The following is a 24,216-nucleotide window of genomic DNA, read 5'->3' on the forward strand; positions in this document are numbered from 1 at the left end:
TCATACAATGCCTGCCTTGTCTCTTGTAGTAATTTTTGTCCTAAAGTCTACATTGTCTAATATTAGTTAAGCTACTCCAGCCAGTTCTCTTTTGGTCACTGTTTACATAGAATATCTTTTTTTATCCTATCATTTTCAACTTATTTTTGTCTTTGGATCTAAAGGGGTCTCAGCATATAGTTGGATTTTTCTTTTTTTTTTTTTTTTTTTTTTGAGAGAGAGAGAGAGGGAGCGGGAGGGGCAGAGGGAGAGAATCTTAAGCAGACTTCACGTTCAGTGCAGAGGCCAACGCAGGGTTCAATCTCACAACCCTGAGATCACAACCTGAGCTGAAACCAAGTCAGATACTTAACCAACCGAGCCACCAGGCACCCCTATTAGGATCATATTTTTTATATATATATTTTAAAGATTTTATTTATTTGACAGAGATCACAAGTAGGCGGAGGGGGGGAGGGTGCAGGCTTCCCGCCGAGCAGAGAGCCCGATGCAGGGCTTGATCTCAGCACCCTGGGATCATGACCTGAGCCGAAGGCAGAGACTTTAACCCACTGAGCCACCCAGGCGCCCCTAGGATCATATTTTTTAAAAAACCATTCTACCATCTCTTTTATTTGGAGAGTTTAAGTCATTTACATTTAATGTAATTACTAATAAGGAAGGACTTACTTCTGCCATTTTGCTACTTGTTTTCTCTATGTCCTATACCATTTTGTTCCTAAATTCTCCATTAATGCCTTCTTTTCTATTAGATGTTTTCTGTGTACTATTTTGAGTCTCTTCTTATTACTTTACTAAATATGTTGTAGTTATTTCCTAGTGATTGCTATGGGGACTACAATTAACATCTTAATTTACAAAATCTATTTCAAAATTAATAGCATAGCAAAATCTATTTCAAAATTAATAGCAATTCAATAGCATATAAAAACTTTGTTCTATATAACTCTATTCTTCCCCTTTTACACTGTTGTTACATGAAGAGCCACAAAAATCATGATGGTAAAAACATCTTATAGCCATAAATGTATTATTATTTTAGTAGTTGGTCACGGTAACAGGATTCAAAATACTGGCTAAGAATAGTCAAGACTAGTGAACTTGATAATATTCTTAGGGTTGGAAGAACTCAAAAATAAAAGAAGTGACTACTCTCACTACTTTGTGCACATCCATTTCTGTACCCCCAAACCCTAACACAGTGGATATAATTAACAAATTTCTTATAAATTAACAAAAATTATGTACAGAAACACCTCTCTCCTCCTTATGAAAACAAACAAACAAACAAACAAAACAAAACCAGAAAACTTCAACATTCATTAGGAATGTAATATCTGTCAGGCACTGAGCTGCTTTAAATATATTTTATCACTTTTAATAGAGAAACCTTACGAGACAAGCATCATCATCCTCATTTTACAGACAAAGAACTGAGGGAAGTGATCTTCCAAGGTCACACAGCTGAAGCCAAGGTTTAAACCCATATCTCTATAGATTCTAAGCCTGTGCTCTTTCTACCACAGCATATTGATCTTTCATTCTACTCTACTCTGCCACAGAACAGACCCAGCACATCTAGGGAAGCTCTCTTTTCCAAAAACATAATGGAGTCATAAACAAGAGAAAGCAGCATTGTCTGAAAGGCAACTGGCTTAAAATTTCCATTGCCAAGAGACCAGATGGTTTCTAGGATGTAGAGTTAGGCTAAAAATACCAACAACCACAATGAATCTGACTTACAAAGAAAAGGAGGGGCAGCCAGTATAAACATGCAGCTGGAAAGCTAGAAGATTTAATGCTTATAAAACGTTGCTTAAAGGGTTTTCAAACGGCAATACATGATATAAAACATTAGACAGCTCATGCTCTCAACTGTTCAATCATCACTCTCACATATCCAAACCATATTAATTTTTTAATTAAACTCTCAAGTCTGGTAGAGCTGAGTTCCACCAAGAAGCTAAAGGCTGGACAGGAGCCTCCTTTGAGCCCCTAACCTGCAGGTATGAGCCCTCCCAAGTACCACCACATACACACATACTTGAATGGAAACAGCAGCTTCCTTAGGCTCAGAAATGGGTGAGATTTTGTTATAATCCTTCCTATATATATTTATGATCTGGATTATCTGCCTTGTGTATGCACGCTAGTATTCTTAAGTGTACAGTTTAATAGTTTTTAATTCACAGTTATCTAACCATTACCACAATCAATTTTAGAATATTTCTATCACTTCAGACCCCTCAAATGGCAGGATAACTGGATAGGTTCTGTTTACCTCTGATAGAACTAGACAGAGTATAAATTAAACCAACAGAAGGAAGGCAGCTTTCCTTTGCAAAGGTAGATCATTTCAAAACCAGGTTCCAAGAGCAGAGCTTTGGTCACAAGGGTTCTGACAATGGTTTGATGAGAAAGTGCATAGGTTTGATATAAAGAGAGACCTGAGTTCAGTTCCATCTCTGTCACTCTAATGAGGTGAGAAGCTCTTGGGTGATTTACTTAACGTCTTTGAGCGGCATGTTTCTTAGCTGTAAAATGGAAACAGTACTATAAAACTTGTAGAATTAATGTGAAAACTAAATGAAATGAGGAATGTAAAGTACTCAACGTGACAGGAAGCACGAAGAAAAACTAGCTCCCCTGATATAGACCCCGATCACTCCCCATCCTGCCCTCTGAAAACTACCAGGTATTTCTGTCCTGGTACAGCAGAGATTACTGACACCTATAATCCTGCCTCTCTCCCTAAATTCCACATCACTTCTCCTTAAACTAGCTTCCCTTTTCAACCAGATTCCACTACTTTTAACAAGATTTGTCCTCTTAATAACCAGCCCATCTGCTGGATTTGTTTCAATTCCTTTATCTCACACACACACACACACACACACACACACACACACACACACGAGCATAGGACATGCCCCACGCCATCATCAAGTCTGTGGCTTCTTGTAACTCACTATGTCATCTTTCTCTCAGTCTCCACTCCCCCATGGCTACTGTTGGGACTACTCCCAACACACAATTTGCTAAGTCTAATCCTTAGATTTTTACAGAACTTTCCAACTACCATTACCCCCTTTATTTTCATGCCACAACCTCATTCTCTCCACTCTTTAAAACTGTGCTTTAAGCCACTTCTAGATGCTTCCATTTTAGAGGTCGAAAGAATCTTAAGAAACTACTCAGTAAAATCCCTGCCCAGCAGTAGGTCACCAAAACAACCTGAATTTTATATACATGAGACAGAAGGGGGTCAATTGAGTTTACTGGGGCTCACACTCCTACTTCCTTACCATCTCCCTAGACCAGCCTCCCCATCCCCACCTCTGTGGCTTTGCCTTCTTTCATCCATTCTAGAGCTAGTCCTCCAATATCATAACACTCATATATCTGTTTGGTATCTGTTACCTGAAAGCATCTATATTTTCATTTGTTCATTTTAAGGAAGAGGGACAAGTCTGCTTATTTTAATTTACTCCAACACTGACTGGGCACATTTAATACTGCTGAGTCTGTCAATCACTAACTCTATCTCTCCACCAACACACCTTACAGGAAGCACCTAAGGTCTCTTGATATGTCCCACTCTGAACCACAGACTCAGGCTTAAAGTATTTGGACATTAGAAAACAAAATAATGTGGTTCGTTTCTACTTAATTAAGGCTTAATTACTACTCAGTGGGAAACAGATTTTTCTTTTATATAATCTATAAAAAGTATCACCATAAGCTACTATTAATGCATTAGAGGGCTGAAAGCAACTTTATACTCTATGAGCCTTATCAGTGTGGTCACTAGACTCCTCAAATCCCATATTAATCCTATGGAATCTAGTCTATAAAACAGCCACCAGCCAGTCTGTTCCAACAGCTCCCAGAGCCCTCCCTACAATGCTGCAAGTCTGGCAGGTGATTCTGACAAAACTCCGGTTTCACCTACCCGCAGGTACAAGACCTATCTTATTCGAATACTCCCTAAGTATTTCTTGAGCTTCCACTACAGGCCAAGCACTGTACTAAGCACTGCAACTATAAGATGTTGTACCTGCTCGCAAAGGATTTAAAGTTCAGTGCGAAGATGGGCAGAGGTGTCAGAGGGGTCCATACGAAGGAATGGGGGACAATGGGGTAGAGTAGGAAGAGCCAAGAAACCTCAGTTCTCAGATCCCTACTGTTCTAGCTATCTACAATTTGGCAAACCATGTTCTCTCTCCAGGCTTTAGTCTTCTCATCAGCAAAACAAAAGAATTAGATAATATTTAAAATCTTTTTCAGCTCTAAGAGTCCACATTCTAAAAGAATGTAACAAAAGAGTGGCAGTAATAGTCACTGAACTTAACATGTACCAGAAATCCTGCTAGGCGCTGTATACTTAAGATACATTTTGTATGGAATGGCAATACTGGCAATGCTGGATTACTATATTTTTTGTTGTTGTTCATTGTTTAAACTGGAAAGAGGACAGATGGCTGAATTATATTCCTTTTTATGATTATGCCTTATTTCCAAGAAGAATCCAAAGTGACTTACTGCAAAAATACATAAGACTGAGCCTTAACAGAGGACAGAGATCACATTAAGTAATAAATACGGAAAAAGTACACCGAAAGTTTTTTTTTTTTTTTTTTAATAGGCCGTGTTGGAAAGTCATGATGACTTTCATTGAAAACCCTGTCCTAATTCTAAAGCTCCTGATAGCCAAAGCAAAAAGGAGAATGCAAGTAGATATGTAGCCTTTTGAAAAGATATTACCGCAACACAGGGAGTTTTTTCAGCCTGAGCTTTTGGAAGAATTTGCAATCAGGTTTTTTGTTTGATTCTGGTGAGGAAGAAGGGAATGAGGACTGAAGGGAAATAAGTATAAACAAACAAAAAAGTTTCTCAATATTTAAAATAAAAGTTTAACTTTACAATGATATATGTTATGCTTCAAGTTCATTTTTTTCAATTAACATATATTTTGTGATTAACTTAGAAATGATCTTGGATTAAATATTACTCTATCTGCCTCCCATTGAGAAGGTGCATTTTCCATAGGACTGCAAAAGTTTACAAACAGTGCTTTAAAACCCTCTTTGCTTTGAATTTTTCACATAAAAAGAGACTGAGCTGTTGGCAAGACTCATAACCAGAACCGGGGATTAATGGATTCCTTCCAAAATAACCATCCTATTAGGCCTACTCACTCTTACCTCCATGCCTTTGGGCTTAAGAAACACTTATGAAGTAGATAAGTAAAACAAATGCAGATTGATTTGATTTAAATACAGTTGTAAAAATTTCCAAAGCTTTTACATATGACCTCTCTTTAGGATAAGAACTTACAGAGAAAACCTATTTTTTTTTTTTTAAGATTTTATTTATTTGACAGCGATCACAAGTAGGCAGAGAGGCAGGCAAGGAAAGAGGGGGAAGCAGGCTCCCTGCTGAGCAGAGAGCCCAATGAGGGGCTTGATCCCAGGACCCTGAGATCACGACCTGAGCTGAAGGCAGAGGCTTAACCCACTGAGCCACTCAGGCGCCCCAAAAACCTATTCTTTTGTTGTTGCTTAACACATGGAAAAAAATGCATGTGAAATATCCAAAAGCTATTAAAAATGCTAATACTTTTTTAATCCTTTTTTTACAGTGGTAAAATATATATAACCTAAATGTCACCATTTTAACCATTTAAGTTTACAGTCACACTGTTGTGCAACCATCACCATGCTAATTATTTTTTATTTTTTATTTATTTTTTTTAATTTTTTTTTAAATTTATTTATTTGACAGACAGAGATCACAAGTAGGCAGAGGCAGACAGAGAGAGAGGAAGGGAAGCAGGCTCCCTGCTGAGCAGAGGGCCCGATGCGGGGCTTGATCCCAGGACCCTGAGATCACGACCTGAGCTGAAGGCAGAGGCTTAACCCACTGAGCCACTCAGGCGCCCCAAAAACCTATTCTTTTGTTGTTGCTTAACACATGGAAAAAAATGCATGTGAAATATCCAAAAGCTATTAAAAATGCTAATACTTTTTTAATCCTTTTTTTACAGTGGTAAAATATATATAACCTAAATGTCACCATTTTAACCATTTAAGTTTACAGTCACACTGTTGTGCAACCATCACCATGCTAATTATTTTTTATTTTTTATTTATTTTTTTTAATTTTTTTTTTAATTTATTTATTTGACAGACAGAGATCACAAGTAGGCAGAGGCAGACAGAGAGAGAGGAAGGGAAGCAGGCTCCCTGCTGAGCAGAGGGCCCGATGCGGGGCTTGATCCCAGGACCCTGGGACCATGACCTGAGCCGAAGGCAGAGGCTTTAACCCACTGAGCCACCCAGGCGCCCCACCATGCTAATTATTTTTTAATATATCCATAAGCTACATCCCATTGTGTTAGAGTAGGCAAGTTAGTTAGGCTTTAACAGGATGCCTGGAGGCCAGCCAAGAGGGCTCACTATTGCTATCAGGGAAAGTTAGAGACCCATCCTGGCTGTGCTCCAAAAACAAAGCGACAGAAGCCAGATCAAACCGGACAGATCCAAGACAAAGAAGGCCAGAGACCTAGACCAAGTAGGGAGGAAAGGTGTGAAACCCTGCTCCCAGGAAATAAATAGCCCACACCCTAGTGAACAAATGTCAGTAACAGACAGACACCCAAACCCAGGGTGCTCTCCCAGAGCTTGCCCATCCTCACATCTCAATAGTGGACTCTCGCTTTCATAAATTTTCCTACTTGCACCGCTCAACTGTTCTGTCTGATCTGTCCTTGAATTCTTTCTTGCAAGGAGACCACGAGCCTTCAGTGACATCTTTGGGATGGGATGGGCTGGGTCCAGGCCTCAGGGCCAGGGATCTCACCAGTTCACCTGGCAACAATTTCAGCACTAACAAGTCCATATCGTTTTTCTAAGTATCCTTTGGAACTGAAATTTAAATATTTTCTTATCTAAGGAAGAAAAAGCATGTTGACTACATAAAAAAGGCAATTCACAGTATTACCATAATTGATTTTCCAACCTAAGTTTTCCATGACATCAGTGAACTATGTCCTAAAAAGATATGCCTACCAACCAAATCCAATGAATTGTTTTAATAATTGTACTAATAACTGAACTCACTCCACAACCTTGGATATTTGGAAATGAATGCTGAAATGTGTAAGACGAATTGCAAACACTCCTTAATAGTAAAATGTTAAGTGACTCTTTTCCTATAAAGTAGTCCCATTGTGGCTCAACAGAGTTAAGGGCAAGCGTGGGCCAAGGAGAAGGAAAAGAAGATATGTTACAGAGATTCCAGAGCCACACATAATCAAAAGCAAACCCTGGGCACCTGGGTGGTACACTAGGTTGGGCATCTGACTCTTGGTTTTGGCTCAGGTCGTGATATCAGGATCATGGGATCGAGCCCGGATTCAGGCTCTGTGCTCAGTACAGAGACTGCTTGAGATTCTCCCCTTCTCCCTGCGTCCCTCCCACTGGTGCTCTCTCTCTCTCCCAAATAAATAATCTTTTTAAACATTTAAATTTAAAATTAAAAAAGCAAACCCCTCCATAAGAGCTTTACATTTTACCCCTTAGAGAGAATTTTCTAAGCTCCTTGCAAGGCGTTTCTAAGTAATGACAGATTAATCTGCCACCCCCTTTACAAGAACGAATTGTAAGAGTACAGACTGGAATTGGTGATAACCAACTGGGGCAATTTGGCCTTGGCATCATACTTGGATTTAATAAAGAGTTCTCTTTTTTCTCAGTCATTTCAAATTATGAGATATTAATTAGCTAGTCATAGGCTGCCTAAACGCAATATTTACTTGTTTTCAGGAGTATTTATAATGACTTAACTGGAATGAATGATACAATCTTTTTCTCTTTTCAGTAGATCTCTCTTATAATCATTAAAATATGCCTGCTGTGAAAGGGGGAAACTCCATATATACAATCAGCAGCTAAAAAATTCTTAGGTAATCTTGAATTTTTTTAACTTTAGAGGGCATCTGCAGTTCAAGCTCATATGCACAACGTAAGAGTTTCATCTTTACCATAAATGGAAAATATGCTGGCTTACATCTTTCTTATTGGGTTCTGATTACATCAATCAAACCTAAGTGGCTACAATATAGTGACCATTAAACAAATGTCAAATGAATAAATACTCTAGGAAAGTGCCTTCCTGGAAGAAGGAGTTACCATTGCCTAGTGAAGGGAAGGCATTTAAGGGAGCAGGGGGACTAGTGTATTTTACTCTCAGAAATAACAGGAAAATCAGACTGCTCCAAAAGAACACATACAAAAAAGATTCAGAGATTCAGATATAAAAACTATATCAAGGATCAAAAGAGTTTGTACTTTATAACATTTGTAAACTTGGAAGCTTTTTGGGGTCACATTTATTAGTGATTAGAAATAAAAAGCCTCAGAATAAAAGAATAAATAGGTGTATATCCACAGGGACAGCAAGAAAGAGAGATCTATCTTGCGGGGCTGCTGGGAAGAAGGAGAGGAACCCCAGACATAAGGGTGCGCAATGCCAGTCTTAACCAGAAACTGACAACAAAATGGCATAAGATGATGTCTTTTCATTTTAAATTAAAACAGAGAGCATGGCACATAGTAGCTGTTCACAAAATGCCTCTTGAGTGAATGATTCTTTCCTATCCCTCCTCCATCTCTTCTTCCCTTTGTCCTATTTATGTATCCCTCCCCACCAACCTCCCTTCCTGCTCTTTTTCCGTCCATCCTTCCTCCTTCTTTCCTTTTTCCTTCCATCTAGTCCTTCATTATTCCTCCATCATCAACATCCATTCGTTTCCTCCTTCTTTTCCTCCCCACAGCCCGCAAAGTCTAAAGGATCAAGAGATTCCTTGAGGAAGGCCTTAGAAACTTTTCAGTTTGCCCTCTTGAAACCTATTCAAGATATATTTTAGTTCTAGGCATTGAAAATAAAATGAACTCTGGCCTCACTTCCTACTAAGAGAAAAAAGTACACTGAGAGAATGGTTGGATATTGTTAAAAGAAGCTATCTTTGTGGTTCCCTCCTAGGATAGAAAGGTCACACTTCACAGCACAGAAATTAGCATAATCCTACCCTGAGGATCTCAGAAATATGTAAAAGTTCCTTTTAGATCAGCTCCTTGTTCCAAATAGATATTCGAAAACCAATTCCCACATAATTCCCCCCTTCCCACCTCCCACAAAGTGGCCGCAACAAATACTTTTGCTCCCTCCTGCCCCAGTCCCCTTCAGCCTCATACTGTAAAAGGAAAGAACCGCAACTGAATCCAGTATCAGGCTCTTACCCTGCCAGGAAAGCTAAGGAGTAGGAGTTGTTCTTGGAAACAAATGCGGAACGATGGGTCTGTGTCATCTTGCCTCGGGAAGGTTCTTCGTTCTCCGAATCTGAGAGGCGTGCAGGACACTGGCAGGAGACAAAGGAGATAACACTGTTCGGTGGGTCCACGGGCTCTCCCAAAGCTACTGTTTCTCAGCTGGTGTAGGTCATGTCTTTCTGAGCACCTGTGTTTCCAACTGCCTCTTAGAGATCCCAATCTGGATATCCCAAATGTGGCTCAAACTTAATTTACCCAAAATTCAGTTCACTCTTTTCTTCTCTAAGCCCCACTACCAATCCAGCTAGACGCATCAATGCCATCTCTGACTCTCTCCTTTCCCTTTCTTCAAAGTCAAAATAACAGTGTATGGAGGTTCTGAATACACCCAGTACTTCTTGATAGTTTATTTCATTTGTGTTTAATATCAGCCCCATTAAGAAGGGATGACCTGCCCTCTCCAGGTGGCAAACTGCGGCTTAGAACAGTTAATGTAGGGGACTGTAGAGTTAGTAAGTAGCTAACACAAGGACTTCAATCCAGAGTGTCCGTCTCCAAGCTGCTTCCATGGCGGTTCCACTCTACTCCACTCCACTCCTAAAAATGCTGGTCAGATCTAACTCTTCCCAGGTATACTCACTGTCACTGCCTTTCCTTAGATTCTCATCCTCTTCTGCCTGGACTGTTGCAATAATCTACTTACTGGTCTTGCTCGGCTGGCCTCTCTTCCCTCTTATCCTACCATATCATCAAGCACACAGAGAGAATCCTATCACTCTACTCTCCGTGTACCATCATAGCATTTCAAAGCCTCCCTTCTGGGCATGCTATTATTCCCTTTGCTTAAAACTCTTTGTGCCACATTCCCTGCCTAAAAAATATTCATTAGCTCTTCAGGGGTATCTCAAATGCCACTTTCTCTGCAAGGGCTTCTAAATACCCCTAGAGTCAGCTTTTTCCATTTTCTTGATACTCATTCAGTTCCCTTCATTTTATTTTAGACTCCCTTTTTGAGTTTTTCAATTTACATCTGAAGTTTCTTTATATGCACTTGGAAAAGAAGTCTGGAAGGACTGTTACCAAAAATGTTCATAAGGGTTAAGTTGTTGGGTGATGAGCAAGTTTTCACTTTTTCTTTGCTGTAACTAAAATTGTTATGCAAATTGTTTTCCAACAATTCACAATTATTGGTATTAACTGTACCATAACAAATCATAAATTGCCATGTCCATTGTCCTACTCCAAACTGAAAACAACAGATGGTAAATCTTCTTCTAGAATAAGCACTTTCCTCCATTTCAATTCAACTTGATAAACATGAATCAAACACTTGTGATGTACAAGACACTGTAGATTTTCAAATAGCTAGGATACATTTCTCTTACTCAACAAACTTATAAACCTAGTAGAGAAACACAGATAAGCATAATGTAAAGGAGAATGAAACTGGTCCTGTAAATTTACAAAGTTGGGAGGGGCGAGAGTAAATAATAGGAGGGAGTAACAAATGAGGAATCCCTCGAAGTTCCAGGAGGGTGACAGGTTTTGCACTGGGTATGGGCAGACAAATAGTCTTTCAACAGGTAAGCAGGGCAGCATTTCAATTAGATGAAAATGTAAGAGCAAAGACTCTGAGGAAAAGCATAAAGTTATATATTTGGGGGCATGCAAACAGCTCTGTTCCCTAGAATTTGGGGGTATGAGCAATGACGGGAAGATCAGTTCAAACCATACTAAGGAACTGAACACTGGGGTAAAGAATTCTCGTTTAATTCCAGAGGAAATGGGGAATCACCAAGTCTTTTGGTGCAGAAAAGTAAAACAATCAGTTCAGCTCTAATCATATTGTTCTTTATATAAAATAACAATCCCTTCAGCTGGCTTTCCACTGACCCTCTCTTGGAGCGTCTCTTTGGTCCCAATTTGAATGTAGTCTTGGTAGACTAAATGAAATTAATTTTCCAATACTGAAGACTCTTAAGAGACATTTAAAGCAAAATCAGAGCTATTTAAAAATCCTCAAAAAGACAAAAGCAAACAGAAAAAGAGGTAAAAATCACAAAAGTCTAAAACTTCAAGTGTTCTTAAGTCAGTTTTTATTCAATGTGTTTTTGCATATAAAATTTTGTGAAACTGGCTATTACCAAAAAAAAAAACAAACAAACAAAAAAAAAACCAAGTCTGAGGATTTATACTTCCTGATTACTTTTAAGATTATAATTAGGTTACAATTCTTTTAAGATTACAAAATGCAGGTGATTTCTATTTCAAAGCCGGTAGTGGCAAAAGAAAAATTAATTAGAGCTATTTCCTCGCCTTGACATGAATTAATACTAGAAATCATTTCCTGGAGGAAACTTGGATCTGGCAAGGCCAAAAACAGCAGGTTCTTTATATCAAAGGACCGCAGTGGAAGGTAAGCTCTCTTTGTCAAGATCCGTTTGTCCTAAAGAGAAAGGTCCTTCTGGGTCATTTTGTTTAAGGGATCTAAAGGACGGCCCTCTTGGGGTGAGGAGGCAGAGCTGTAGTCTACAGATCACAGACCGCAGTTGGGGCTGGTTGGGGCTATTAGTCAGAAAACACACTGTATGCACAAGGCTATCATATTTCATTCTCACCTTCCTAGCTAAATTGCATCCTCTCCAGTCTTTTTCCTTTTGTAGCTCCCAATGAACAGAGGATTAAGAGAATGCAAATATTTCATGTTTGTTAAACTGAATCTTTTAGAAGGGTGAAACCCTCCAAAATCCAAGTGACTACTTTTAATAAGAAGTAAGTAATAATTATTATTGTTATAACTGGGATAAAAAATGCACAGTTAACAGCAAATACCACTGATCCAAGAAAGCTTAAATAATTTCATGTCCTAAAGTTCAAGAAAAATGCCTTTACAAAGAGTAAAGCAAAAGCACAGTGAAATTAACTAAGCTGGCCAAAGTTGTACAGTCTGTTACAATGCTGGAACATGTTTAAAAGGCTAACTTCTGGTGCAGAGATTTTGTTTTCCTCTATTCTCTATTGTCTGTCTCATATACAATAAAGCTTTATTAATCCCAGCTAATTAGAAAGTTAGCCTGAAATACTAACAAGTTTAAATGACAAATATTTTAAAAGATTACAACTCTAAGGCTATCTTAAGTACACACAGCAAGCCACAGAAAATGTCTGATCCAGTATATTAAAGAAAAAAACTCAATTGTAATTATCCATTTGAGCATCCAGTGAGCCTTCCAAAAATGCTTTCTTACAACCTTTTCCAGGAATTTGCTTAGTAAATAAGTAACAAAAAAAATTCAGGCAAGATTTGGCAAGATTAGAGGTCTAATTAGGGTTAGTTTAAACTAAGTAATCTAATATTGAAGACCTACCTTATATCTAGCACTATGTTGCTTAAGGCATTAAAAAGAATAGCGGGAAATCAAATCCAAGCTTTAAGGAAACCTAGCTTAGGTTATAAGATGTACAAAACTCAAACGTCAAATAACACCACGTAGGTCAAAATGACAACATACATATAAAATTTGCACAAGTAATATTCTATACTATGTCCCTTCCCTCACTCCTTTTTTTTCTCTGACTGTTCCCTTAATCTTTCTACCCAAGTCTACTGTCCCACTCATGAATTATTCTCTCTAGCTCTCATCTACTCATACAAGTAGTTCTCCACTACTCATATACTACACGGTCAGCAACTGTTACCGCCCTCATAGCTCAACAACCCAGGTTTTCAGACCCAAGTGACCTGGGCTAACAACTGATTTTGAGCCCGCTGTCCATCAAGATGGTGATCTACTTACATGTTCCAGATCTGTCTTCAGTGCTAATGGCTCATCTCTCTTCTTCTGGTCATCCATTTTCCTTTTCCCCATTTCCATATCCTCTGATAACAGCTTGTGGATTTGATCTTCAGAGGTTTTCTCCTCTTGTAACTTTTCTTCTCTCAGCTAAAAATACAAATCACACCGTGAAGGAGAGTTTTAGGCAACAGCAGACTTCAAAACATCTACTCAGTAGTATATCAGAATGAACAGATCACATGGCAGTCTGGGACTATTTTTCTTACTAGATGTAAAGCCCTCTTAATTTTTAAGTAAGTCTGCTTTTACTTGATTCTTGCCAAACATACACTGCATGGCTTAAGATTTAAATGCTCTGCATTCTTGAGCAATCTGAAATGATAAAAGCCAAGATAATACACATCATCAAAAAATAAGATTGATTCACTTAGCCAAAAAAGGTTGAACCTAAAAATGTTCCTTATTCCCATAAACCTGATATAACTGCATTAAGTGTAAAGAGCCCAGATAGAGGCCACAGAAGGCCAGAGAAGCAGGCACGGCAAGACAGTTCTTCAGTCCTAGAGACAACAGAAAAAATTATCACAGTTTCAATGTTCTGCAATTTATGCTATTATCTTGTGGTCCACAGGGTAGGTCAAAATACATGGTTTACAAAGAAACTTAAGGTAGAGGCCTATGCTCCTAATATAGAGGAGACAGCAAGGCATTATGAAAATAAGATGAGTTTTGGAATAAAAACCTGGGTTCTGGTGGTTCTGTCACTTAGTTACCAGCTATATGATCTTGGGCGGAAGAAGCATCAGAAAAGATCATATGCTCACCTACAGAATAGGGATAATGCTACTTACTTTGCAAATACTGTTGTAAGAAATAAATGAGATAATATGAAGTACTTAATGTAGTGTCTTGCTGTATCCTTATAGTACATTAAAAGTTTCCTTTCCAAATCTCCTTTTATTTTCTTCACTACCTGGGGTTTTAATAAAACTTAAATGCCATAATGAATAGCAAAGCAATTATAAGCTACTAATATTTTCAATCATACTTACAAAAAATAAATAAACCTAAAGAACAAATATTTTTCATTGGCTGTTGCCTCAGGGTTAAAAAGCAAAATCAACAATAACAATAAACAACAATTAAGACTTAGTCTTATCTTTCCAATTTCTATAGGTCTGATTCCTACAAGCCTGAACTAGTCTTTAACACACTGAGTCTAATTCAAGAGGTTACCAATATACAAAGAACACCATACACAATGTTATGTCAGGAAGGGGCTCAAATGAAACAACGTATTCCCAACTTGCCCCAAGTCAAACAAGAACACAAAGGGGAAAAAAGCAAATCCACAGCCAGGGAGAAAGCAAGCCTAACATCAATGGTAACTGCCCACATGAAAGCTCAGTGCCTTTTGATGATATTAGAAGAGAAATTCTCATTCAACAAATTGGCCAAAGGCTACACAAATGGGTGTTTCATTTTCACAATATGAACAGGCAGTGTGGCAAAAAAGAGAACTAGTTTTAGCATTGCAAGAATTGCTATCATAGGGGCGCCTGGGTGGCTCAGTGGGTTAAGCCTCTGCCTTCCCCTCAGGTCGTGATCTCGGGGTCCTGGGATCGAGTCCCGCATCGGGCTCTCTGCTCAGCGGGGAGCCTGCTTCCTCCTCTCTCTCTCTCTCTCTCTCTCTCTCTCTCTACTTGTGATCTCTCTCTGTCAAATAAATAAAATCTTAAAAAAAAAAAAAAAAGAATTGCTATCATTTACCCAAGTCCTAGGTGTAAGGTGTCATACATACGTACATTATCTCATGTGAGAAAACGAAGTTCTAGGAGTTAGGTAATGTGTTCAAATTCACAGAGCCATAGTCCTGGAGCTAGAATTCAAATCTAGGCTTATCTCAGTGGTTCTCATCTGAAGATGATTTTACTTCCCAGGGTACATCTAACAATGCCTGGTTGTCACCACTGAGGGTGTGGGGTGTGCATACTACTGGTAGACAGTGGGTGGAGGCCAAGGATTGCTACTAAACCTCTTAAATGCACCGGAGAGCCCCCAATAACATATACAAACATTGCTATTTTTTTAAACTATTAAATTTCCTATTTTATATATTTTAGCATTTTGTTTAGTGGTTATCAGAGTTTGCATATTATGTCCTCTGGTTTTACCAGTGTTTTAAAGTATATCCTTTTGCTTCCTAATAATGTTTATTGTTGCTTTCAAAGTTTTTGACAATGAACTTTGACAACAACTATAGCTGGTGAAACCACCTTTCCATTGCAATGTTGAGTCTCTAACACTGTCATCTTAACACAGCTAAAAATTTAAAACTTGAAAAACCCACATACGGGTTTAAATCTTCACATGAATCGTGTTTGTGTCTTCTCTATACTGGGTTCTGTAGAAGTTATTTTCTTGTCCCTTCTGATTGTTTTTCATAAGGACTTAAGAACTTGATCTCTAGGAAAGAGTTTTCATATTCTGGGAAAATGCCTCAGGGAGTGTCAGAAAGTAGCATATACACTTGAAAAAGAATTATCAATAGCTGCTCTGTACTGAACTCTTCCTTGTTCCAGGCATTAGGTTTATAGAGCTATCTTCATTCAAACATTAAGGGCTCTGTGTGTATCCATCCTTATCATTTTATAGACCCAAATATTAACACTTAGCGGTTAAAAGTTGCAGAGATTGAATACTGCAGAGCTTGGATTTTAAAGCAAACCACTGGCTTCAGAGATCAGGGTTTCCCAACCTCCGTACTTGGGGCCACATAGGTACTTTTTTGGGGGAGCTATACAGAGTCTGAGAAGAAGGCTCATGCATAATAAATACCTTATTTGGGAGCAGGAGTTAAGGACAGAGTAACATAACAAGGAAAGAAAGCCAATAAAAGTGGTGTGACAGTTGGTCCAGTAACTGGCTACAGAGGACAATATGAGAAACCGCATGAAACGCATCTCAAGACTGTTAGTGTGAAGTGAGAAAAAGGGAAACATAGATCAATTGACTCCAACCTCCCATGGACCAAAGTTTGCTCCGCAGTGTGTTAAATCCCCCTGACATTGGCTTGTACAACTTGAGCAAGTTCCCATGGTGGGCACTGCCACAGCGATAACAGAGAAGCCCAATGCTAACAGCAAGAGGCAGGCAGTAGGAGCTAAACGAGATCTCAAGCTGCGCCAAAGTGAAGCTCCCTACAACTGTAAAAGGAATGATTTTTACTGCCTCTTTTAGATGCTAATTAGAGAAAAACTACTGACTTCTGTACATTCATCTCATACCCAGTCACATTACCACGAAATACCATGTAATTTTTTCCTGAAAATATCTTTACTTTGCCTTTACTAGTTTTTTTAAGATTTCATATATTGATTTGAGAGAAAGAGAGCATGCACAAGCAGGGGTAGGAGCACAGGGATGAAGAGACTCCCCGCTGAGCAGAGAGCCCAACGCCTGCCCTACTTGATCCCAGGACCCTGAGATCAAGACCTGAGCCGAAGGCAGACATTTAACTGACTGAACCACCCAGGTGCCCCCTTCATGTGTCGAAACTGGTATACCTGGGAGCACCAAAATTCGTTTATCCATTCGAGTGTTGGACATTTGGGTTGTATTTAGTTTGGGGCTATTATAAATAAAGCTGCTAAAAAAACAAGTCTTTTTGTGGACAGATGTTTTATTTTGCCTGGCTACATAGCTACAAGTGGAACTGCTCGGTTACATAGTAAGTATATGGATTTTTTTGTTTTTGTTTTTTAAAGATTTTATTTATTTATTTGTCAGAGAGAGAGAGCATAAGCAGAGGGAGCAGCAGGCAGAGGGAGAAGAAGCAGACTCCCCGCTGACCAAGGAGTCTGATGTGGGACTCAATCCCAGGACCCCCAGATCATGACCTGAGTCAAAGTCAGCCGCTTAACTGACAGAGCCACCCAGGCGTCCCTAGTAAGTACATGTTTAAAATTAAAACATAATTGTCAAAATGTTTCCCATCGTGGTCATACCATTTTATACTCCCACTAGCAATGCATGAGAGTTTCAGATGATTCATAGTTTCATACTCATTCTCACTCTTGGAATGGTTAGCCTTTTAATTTTAGCCATTCTAGAGGATGTAAGGGGACATTCCACTGTGGCTTTAATAACTACTTCCCTGTGGGCTAATTACGCTGAGCATCTTTTCATGTGCATAGAAGCATATCTTCTTTTGTAAAGTATCTGGTCAAACCTTTCACTCTTATTATTATTATTATTATTAACCTTATTGCTTGCTAGGTGCAAGAGTTCTTTACACATTCGGGATACAAATTACACATTTTGAGAATATTTTCTCCTGGTATTTGTTTTGCCTTTTTATTTCCTTAACAAGTAAAAATTTTTACTTTGATAAAGTCCAGTATGTCAATTTTTTTCTTTTGTGATTAGGATTTTTTGTGTTCCTGTCTAGAAAATCTTTGCCTATCCCAAAGTCAAAAATTTTTTCTTCTATGTTTTCTTCTGCATAATTTTAGCTTGTAAGTTTAGTCTATGACCATTTCAAACCAACTTCTGTATATTGTATAGAGATCAAGGTTCACTTTTACATATTCGTAGGATATTTAGTTTGTTCCAGCACGACTGTGGACAAGACTGTTCTTTTGCCACTGAATTACTTCTGTGCCTTGATGAACATTTGTTGACTATATATGAGTGGGTCTATCCCAGCACTATATTCCATTTTATTCCATTTATCTATATGTCTTTTCCTTATGCCAATACCATACTGTCTCAGCGACTAGCATCATAGCAATTCTTGAAATCTGGTAGTAACAATATTCATTATTCACAGACAAATAATCCTCCATCTAGAACATCCACTAGAATCTACAAAAAGGCTATTAGAACTACTTAAGAAGTTTTAGCAAGGTAATAGGATAGAATAGCAAAATATAAAAATCAATTGTGTTTTCATTTACTCACATGAACAACTAGAAAATGAAAATTCAAAAATACCATTTACAATAACATCAAAAATATCAAATACTTAAGATAAATCTGACAAAAGATGTGGAAACTGAAAGTCACAAACACTGCTGACAGGTATTAAAGAAGACCTAAAAAAAAAAACCCAGGATATATCATGTTGATGGGTCTGAAGACTCAATATTATGGAGATGCCAATTCTGCCTCAATTGACCTACAGATTCAATGCAATCCCAATCAAAATCCTAGAAGGTGTTGTTGTTGTTGTTGGAGGAGGAGGAACTGACGGGCTGATACTAAAATATATAGAGAAGGAAGAACAAAGATAACTTTGAAAAAGAACAATCTGGGGCGCCTGGGTGGCTCAGTGGGTTAAGCCGCTGCCTTCGGCTCAGGTCATGATCTCAAGGTCCTGGGATCGAGTCCCGCATCGGGCTCTCTGCTCAGCAGGAAGCCTGCTTCCCCCTTCCTCTCTCTCTGCCTGCCTCTCTGCCTACTTGTGATCTCTCTCTGCAAATAAATAAAGAAAAATATTTTAAAAAAGAACAATCTGGATAATTAACACCATGAGATTTCAATAATTGTTGTAAAGCTACAACATTCAATCAAAACAGCATGGTAATGGTATAAAAATAATAGGTCAATGGTACAGATAGAATATACAGTTTAGAAACTAACCCACAAATATATAGATAACTGATTTTTTTTTAAAGATTTTATTTATTTATTTGACAGACAGAGATCACAAGTACGCAGAGAAACAGGCAGAGAGAGGAGGAAGCAGGCTCCCTGCTGAGCAGAAAGCCCGATGCGGGGCTCGATCCCAGGACCCTGGGATCATGACCCGAGCCGAAGGCAGAGGCTTTAACCCACTGAGCCACCCAGGCGCCCTAGATAACTGATTTTTGACAAAAGTATGAAAGCAATCCAGTGGAGAAGGGATAGTCTTTTCAACACAGTACTGGAACAATCAAATATCCATATGCACAAAAAGGAACTTGGATCTCTACTCACATCAGGTATAAAAATTAACTCGAAATGGATCATAGACCTAAATATAAAGCCTAAAACTATAAAGCTCGCAGAGAAAACCTCTGTGAACTTAGGCTGCGCAAAGAATTCTTTGCGCAAAAGAATCTACAATCTACAAAGAAGTACAATCTACAAAGAAAAAAAAACTATAAACTATCTTTCATGAAAGTTAAAAGTTTCTGCTCTTCAAAAGACTCTAGGAGAATGAAAACACTGACACGGACTGAGAGGAAAACATCTGCAAAGCATATACCTGATAAAAGATTTGTATCCAGAACATACAAAGATCACTCAAAATTCAAAAGCAAGAAAGCATGTGACCAACTTTAGAAATAAGGCAAAAGATGTGAACAGACAGTAAGCCAAAGAAAATATGTGGAAAGCAACTAAACACATGAAAAGATGTTCAACATCATTAGTCATTAGAGAAATGCAAATTTTAAAACCAAAATGAGATACCATTACATACCAATTAAAACTGCTAAAATGAAAAAGACTAACCATACCAAATGTTGGCGAACATCGAGACAAACCAGAACTTTCATACATTATTGGTAGGAATTAAAATAGTAAAATCACTTTGGAAAAGTTTGGCAGTTTCTTAAAAAACAAAACACACATCTACCATATGATCCAGCCATTCAGACCTACATGTTCACCCTTCTTAGAGAAAAAGACTTATCTATACAAAGACATACATGAATGTTCAATAGCAGCTTTCTTCATAATGGCCAAGAACTGGAAATAACCCAAATGTCTATCAATGGGCATATAAGGTAAACAGATTGTGCATATGCATACAATGAAATACTACTCAGCAATAAAAAAAATAAAGTACTGATACAGGCAACACAGTGAATGAATCTCAATATAATTTTGCTGAGTTTTTTGAAAAAGCCAAACAGAAAAGAAAAAAGGGATAAACTGGACTTCATCCAAATTAAAAACCTTGTGCAAAGGACACATTATCAATAAAGTAAAATGATGACCTAGAGTGTGGGAGAAGATATTTGCAAATCATATAACTTGAAAGGATTTCATATTCAACATACTAAAGAGCTCTTACAACACAACCCAGTTCAAAATTAAGCAAAGGACTTGAATAGATATTTCTCCAAAGAAGAGACACAGGTGGTCAATAAGGTACTCAACATCATTATTCATAAGGGAAATGCAAATCGAAATCATTATGAGATACCCATTAGAATGATTATCACAAAAACATTTTTTTTAAAGATTTTATTTATTTATTTGACAGACAGAGATCACAAGTAGGCAGGGCAGGGGGATGGTGGGGGGAAGCAGGCTCCCCACTGAGCAGAGAGCCTGATGCAGGGCTCCATCCCAGGACTCTGGGATCATGACCTGAGCCAAAGGCAGAGGCTTTAACGCACTGAGCCATCCAGGTGCCTCTATCACAAAAACATTTTTAAAGAAAGTAACAAGTACCAACAGGAATATGGAGAAACTGGAGCCCTCAGACATGGTTGGTAGGAATGTAAACTGGTGCAGCTGCTGTGGAAAAGTTTGACGATTTCTCCAAAAACTGAACATACCATCATCCATATGACCCAGTAATTCTATTCCTAGGTATATACCCAAAAAACCTGAAAACCAAAACTCAAAACAAATACTGGTACACCAGGGTGTATTGCAGTGTGGTTTTTTTTTTTTAAGATTTTATTTATTTATTTGACAGAGAGAGATCACAAGCAGGCAGAGAGGCAGGCAGAGAGAGGAGGAAGCAGGCTCCCTGCTGAGCAGAGAGCCCGACGCGGGGCTCGATCCCAGGACCCTGAGATCATGACCTGAGCCGAAGGCAGCGGCTTAATCCACTGAGCCACCCAGGCGCCCCTGTATTGCAGTGTTAGTCACAACTGCCGAAAAGTGGGAACAACCCAAGTGTTCAAGAGATGAAACAAGATGTGATCTGTCCATACAATGGTATGTTATTCAGCCACAAGAAGAAATGAAACACTAAGACATGCAATAGTGTAGACAAACCTCCAAAACATTATGCTATGTGGAATAAGTAGACCAAAAGAGCAAATACCGTATGATTCCATTAATATACCTAGAATAGGCAAATCTGTAGAAATAGGGAGTTAGGTTAGAGATTACCAGGGGCTAGGGGGACGGAGAAATGGGGAGATATTGATTAATGGGTACAGGGTTTCTGTTTGGAGTGATGAAAAAAAGACAGCAGTGACAACTGCACAACACTGTGAATGTACTTAAGGACACTGACCTATACAATTTAAAATGGCTAAAATGGCAAATTTTATGTTATATATACTTAAAAGCACTTAAAAATGTTAAGTGTTGGGGTGCCTGGGTGGCTTAGTGGGTTAAAGCCTCTGCCTTGGGCTCAGGTCATGATTCCAGGGTCCTGGGATCGAGATCCGAATCGGGCTGTCTGCTCAGCAGGGAGCCTGCTTCCCTGCCTCTCTCTCTCTCTCTGCCTGCCGCTCTGCCTACTTGTGATTTCTGTCTGTCAAATAAACAAAATCCTTAAAAAAAAAAAAAGTTAAATGGCATATAACCTATTCTGTAAGTATCATTAAGTTCCAGCTAGCTTTCTATCCTCTTAGATACTACAATAAATATCTTGCATGACAGGTTCACTCTAGGCAATATTTTAGAAGCAGGATTCAACTAATCTCCTGGTCAGAACCAGGTAAGTGAATTTTCCACTAACAGCTAAACACAAAGCCAAACAAAATTCCTAGCCACAGGGCAACGTTCCAGAGATAGAACAGGCTACTGAGCTCACTGGATTCTTAAATCCTACTCATGCGAGGTCAGAAATGCCTGTGCAGTATTTGTAGCTAAGTCATCTGTCTTGAACAGCTAATACTCGTTTCACCATGAAAAATTTTTTATCTTCAAAATTGTAGAATCCGGCTAATCAATATCCAGGCATTCATTTTATTGTTCTCTCCACTTTTATATTTGTTTGAATATTACAAAAATTTGAAATTTTGAAATCATTTCTATGATTTATGCTAGTTAACAAACCTCAGGCACTAAATGATTATAGAAATAATAGAAGGGCTTATCAGAGCCTATGAAGTGAAGGTTCTGATCATAGTCTTTCAAGGGCTACATAACTACTCCAAAGCATGTATTATTTAGGAGTACTTCGAATGTTAACTAGCCATGCTTAGAGATTAAAATAAAACAGATATATATACCACACTATTTCATATGAAATATTTTCAAGTCTCTTTCATAATATCCAGAAAGTACTTCTATCTTGGATTTTTAAAATAAACTACCTGCTCTAGTTACTTGTTTTCAAATCTCTTGGCCCCCAGACACTAAAAGCTTCTTTTGAAGGGGAGCATGGAATTCTGTCCTATTGATTTTTTAAAGATTTTTTTTTTTAATTTATTATTTGACAGATCACAAGGCAGAAAGAGAGGAGGAAGCAGGCTCCCCGCTGAGCAGAGAGCCTGATGCGGGGCTTGATCCCAGCCAGGATCCAGGGATCATGACCTGAGCTGAAGGCAGAGGATTTAACCCACTGAGCCACCCAGGCACCCCATGTCCTATTGATTCTTGATTTCCTCTCTCCTGCTTGAGTTCTAGACTAGTATCTGTGTTCAGAAAGTTCAGTTACACAAATAATTACAGAGTACTAAAGGCTATGTGTCAGGCATATTTTTAGTGCTGAGGATATAGCCCTGATCAACAATGACAAAGTGGTTCGCACTGGGCTTATATTCTTGTAGAATGCAATTGAAGTGAATAGTGAGGTTGGACCAAACAATTTTGAAAAGGTCCTTCCAACAAATACTCTCTGTGATACAAATTGTACTGCTGTGGTGACCAACTAGTCCCCATGCTTTGGGGAACCTTCTCTCAGTTGCACAACAAAAGGTAACCAACCAACCTGCCGGGCAAACACAGAGCTGGTGGGAGGAGGACTGCCCGACACTTTAAAGACAAGGGGCTCATTCATCCGTAATTTCCTCATTTTCTTATCTGAATTAGTATAATGGTCCACTGCCCAATGACAGACTACAGAAATAGTTTGTGACAACTGTAGGACCATAAAGCTTCACGGGTGTTTCATTTATCTGCCTCCTACCAACAAGTGATAACAAATTTTTCCTATAAATGAAGATGATGATATAAGAAAACAGTAAATTATAAGAGTTACACACATGTAACTCATTTCCTACATTTTCTAGTTATCTCCGGGCCAAAGGGTCTCAAACTGGGATCCTAGACCCCTAAGATATCCACAAAGGTGGTAATGGGAATCTTTAAGTTAATTTTCAACAAAAAGATTAACAATCTTACAGATCATACACTTACAGCCCATAAGGTTGTACCCACTAAGTATCACCATCTCAATAAATGGGTCAAATACATTTTTGTTGATGTCTAGGGCTTATTCTTTAATCGAAGGTATTGAAAATATTTTAAATTCTTAGGGAGGTTATGAAAGGAATATCAGCTGATAAAGTAGTACAGTACCACTGCTTCAGAACCATTACTTCAAGCATAATGAACCTGTTAATCAAATTAGTGTCAGAACATTTTAATTTGCTTTGGTATCTAGAGCAGTCAATGCTTTACATCTTCCATCTGGTTCCTAGAGTCTCATTTGATACTAATGGTTACCACTTCTATAGGATCTAACTGGTGATTACTGCTGATGCTGCCACCAAAAAAAAAGCATTTGGGGTAAACTAGAACTATGCTCAGTTTCCGTTTCAAAGCATCCTGCATCATAACAAATGACCTCTTGCATACAAGGCTAAAGCCTTGATTTCTACTTGAGCAATCACATAAATAGCACCAAAGCAAATGACTTGCTCTTATAATTCTTACCTAATTTTAAAGGTATCATATGGATGACACTATGCTCCCTTCACTTTAAATTCTCAAATACCTTTCAATTTAAATGTTATGTTTAGAATTAAGCACCTATAAATATTTATGCCTAGATAACATTTTACAGATTTTCTCCTTTATGTAATAAGGTATTTAAAATTACTCCGAATAGGTTTTAAATTACATGCATTATGCAGAAATGCATATAAAAGTAACTGCAGGCATTCAAGTTTACATGTAAATTC

The 24,216-nt window shown here is 38.4% G+C and overlaps 1 protein-coding gene across 2 annotated transcripts in view; it reads right to left on the bottom strand.

The window, feature by feature from the left end:
• RNF169 (ring finger protein 169) overlaps nt 1-24,216 on the bottom strand; it is a 104,870-nt gene that overhangs the window by 15,066 nt on the left and 65,588 nt on the right. For both annotated transcript variants that reach the window (XM_047690996.1, XM_047690995.1), the window contains 2 exons: nt 13,130-13,276; nt 9,303-9,421 (listed from right to left, as the gene is read on the bottom strand). In XM_047690996.1, coding sequence (XP_047546952.1) covers nt 9,303-9,421; nt 13,130-13,276 — 266 coding nt within the window. The remainder of the gene's footprint in view (nt 1-9,302; nt 9,422-13,129; nt 13,277-24,216) is intronic.

This window comes from Lutra lutra, chromosome 10 (genome assembly GCF_902655055.1).
Source record: "Lutra lutra chromosome 10, mLutLut1.2, whole genome shotgun sequence".
In the NCBI taxonomy this organism is placed as follows: domain Eukaryota; kingdom Metazoa; phylum Chordata; class Mammalia; order Carnivora; family Mustelidae; genus Lutra; species Lutra lutra.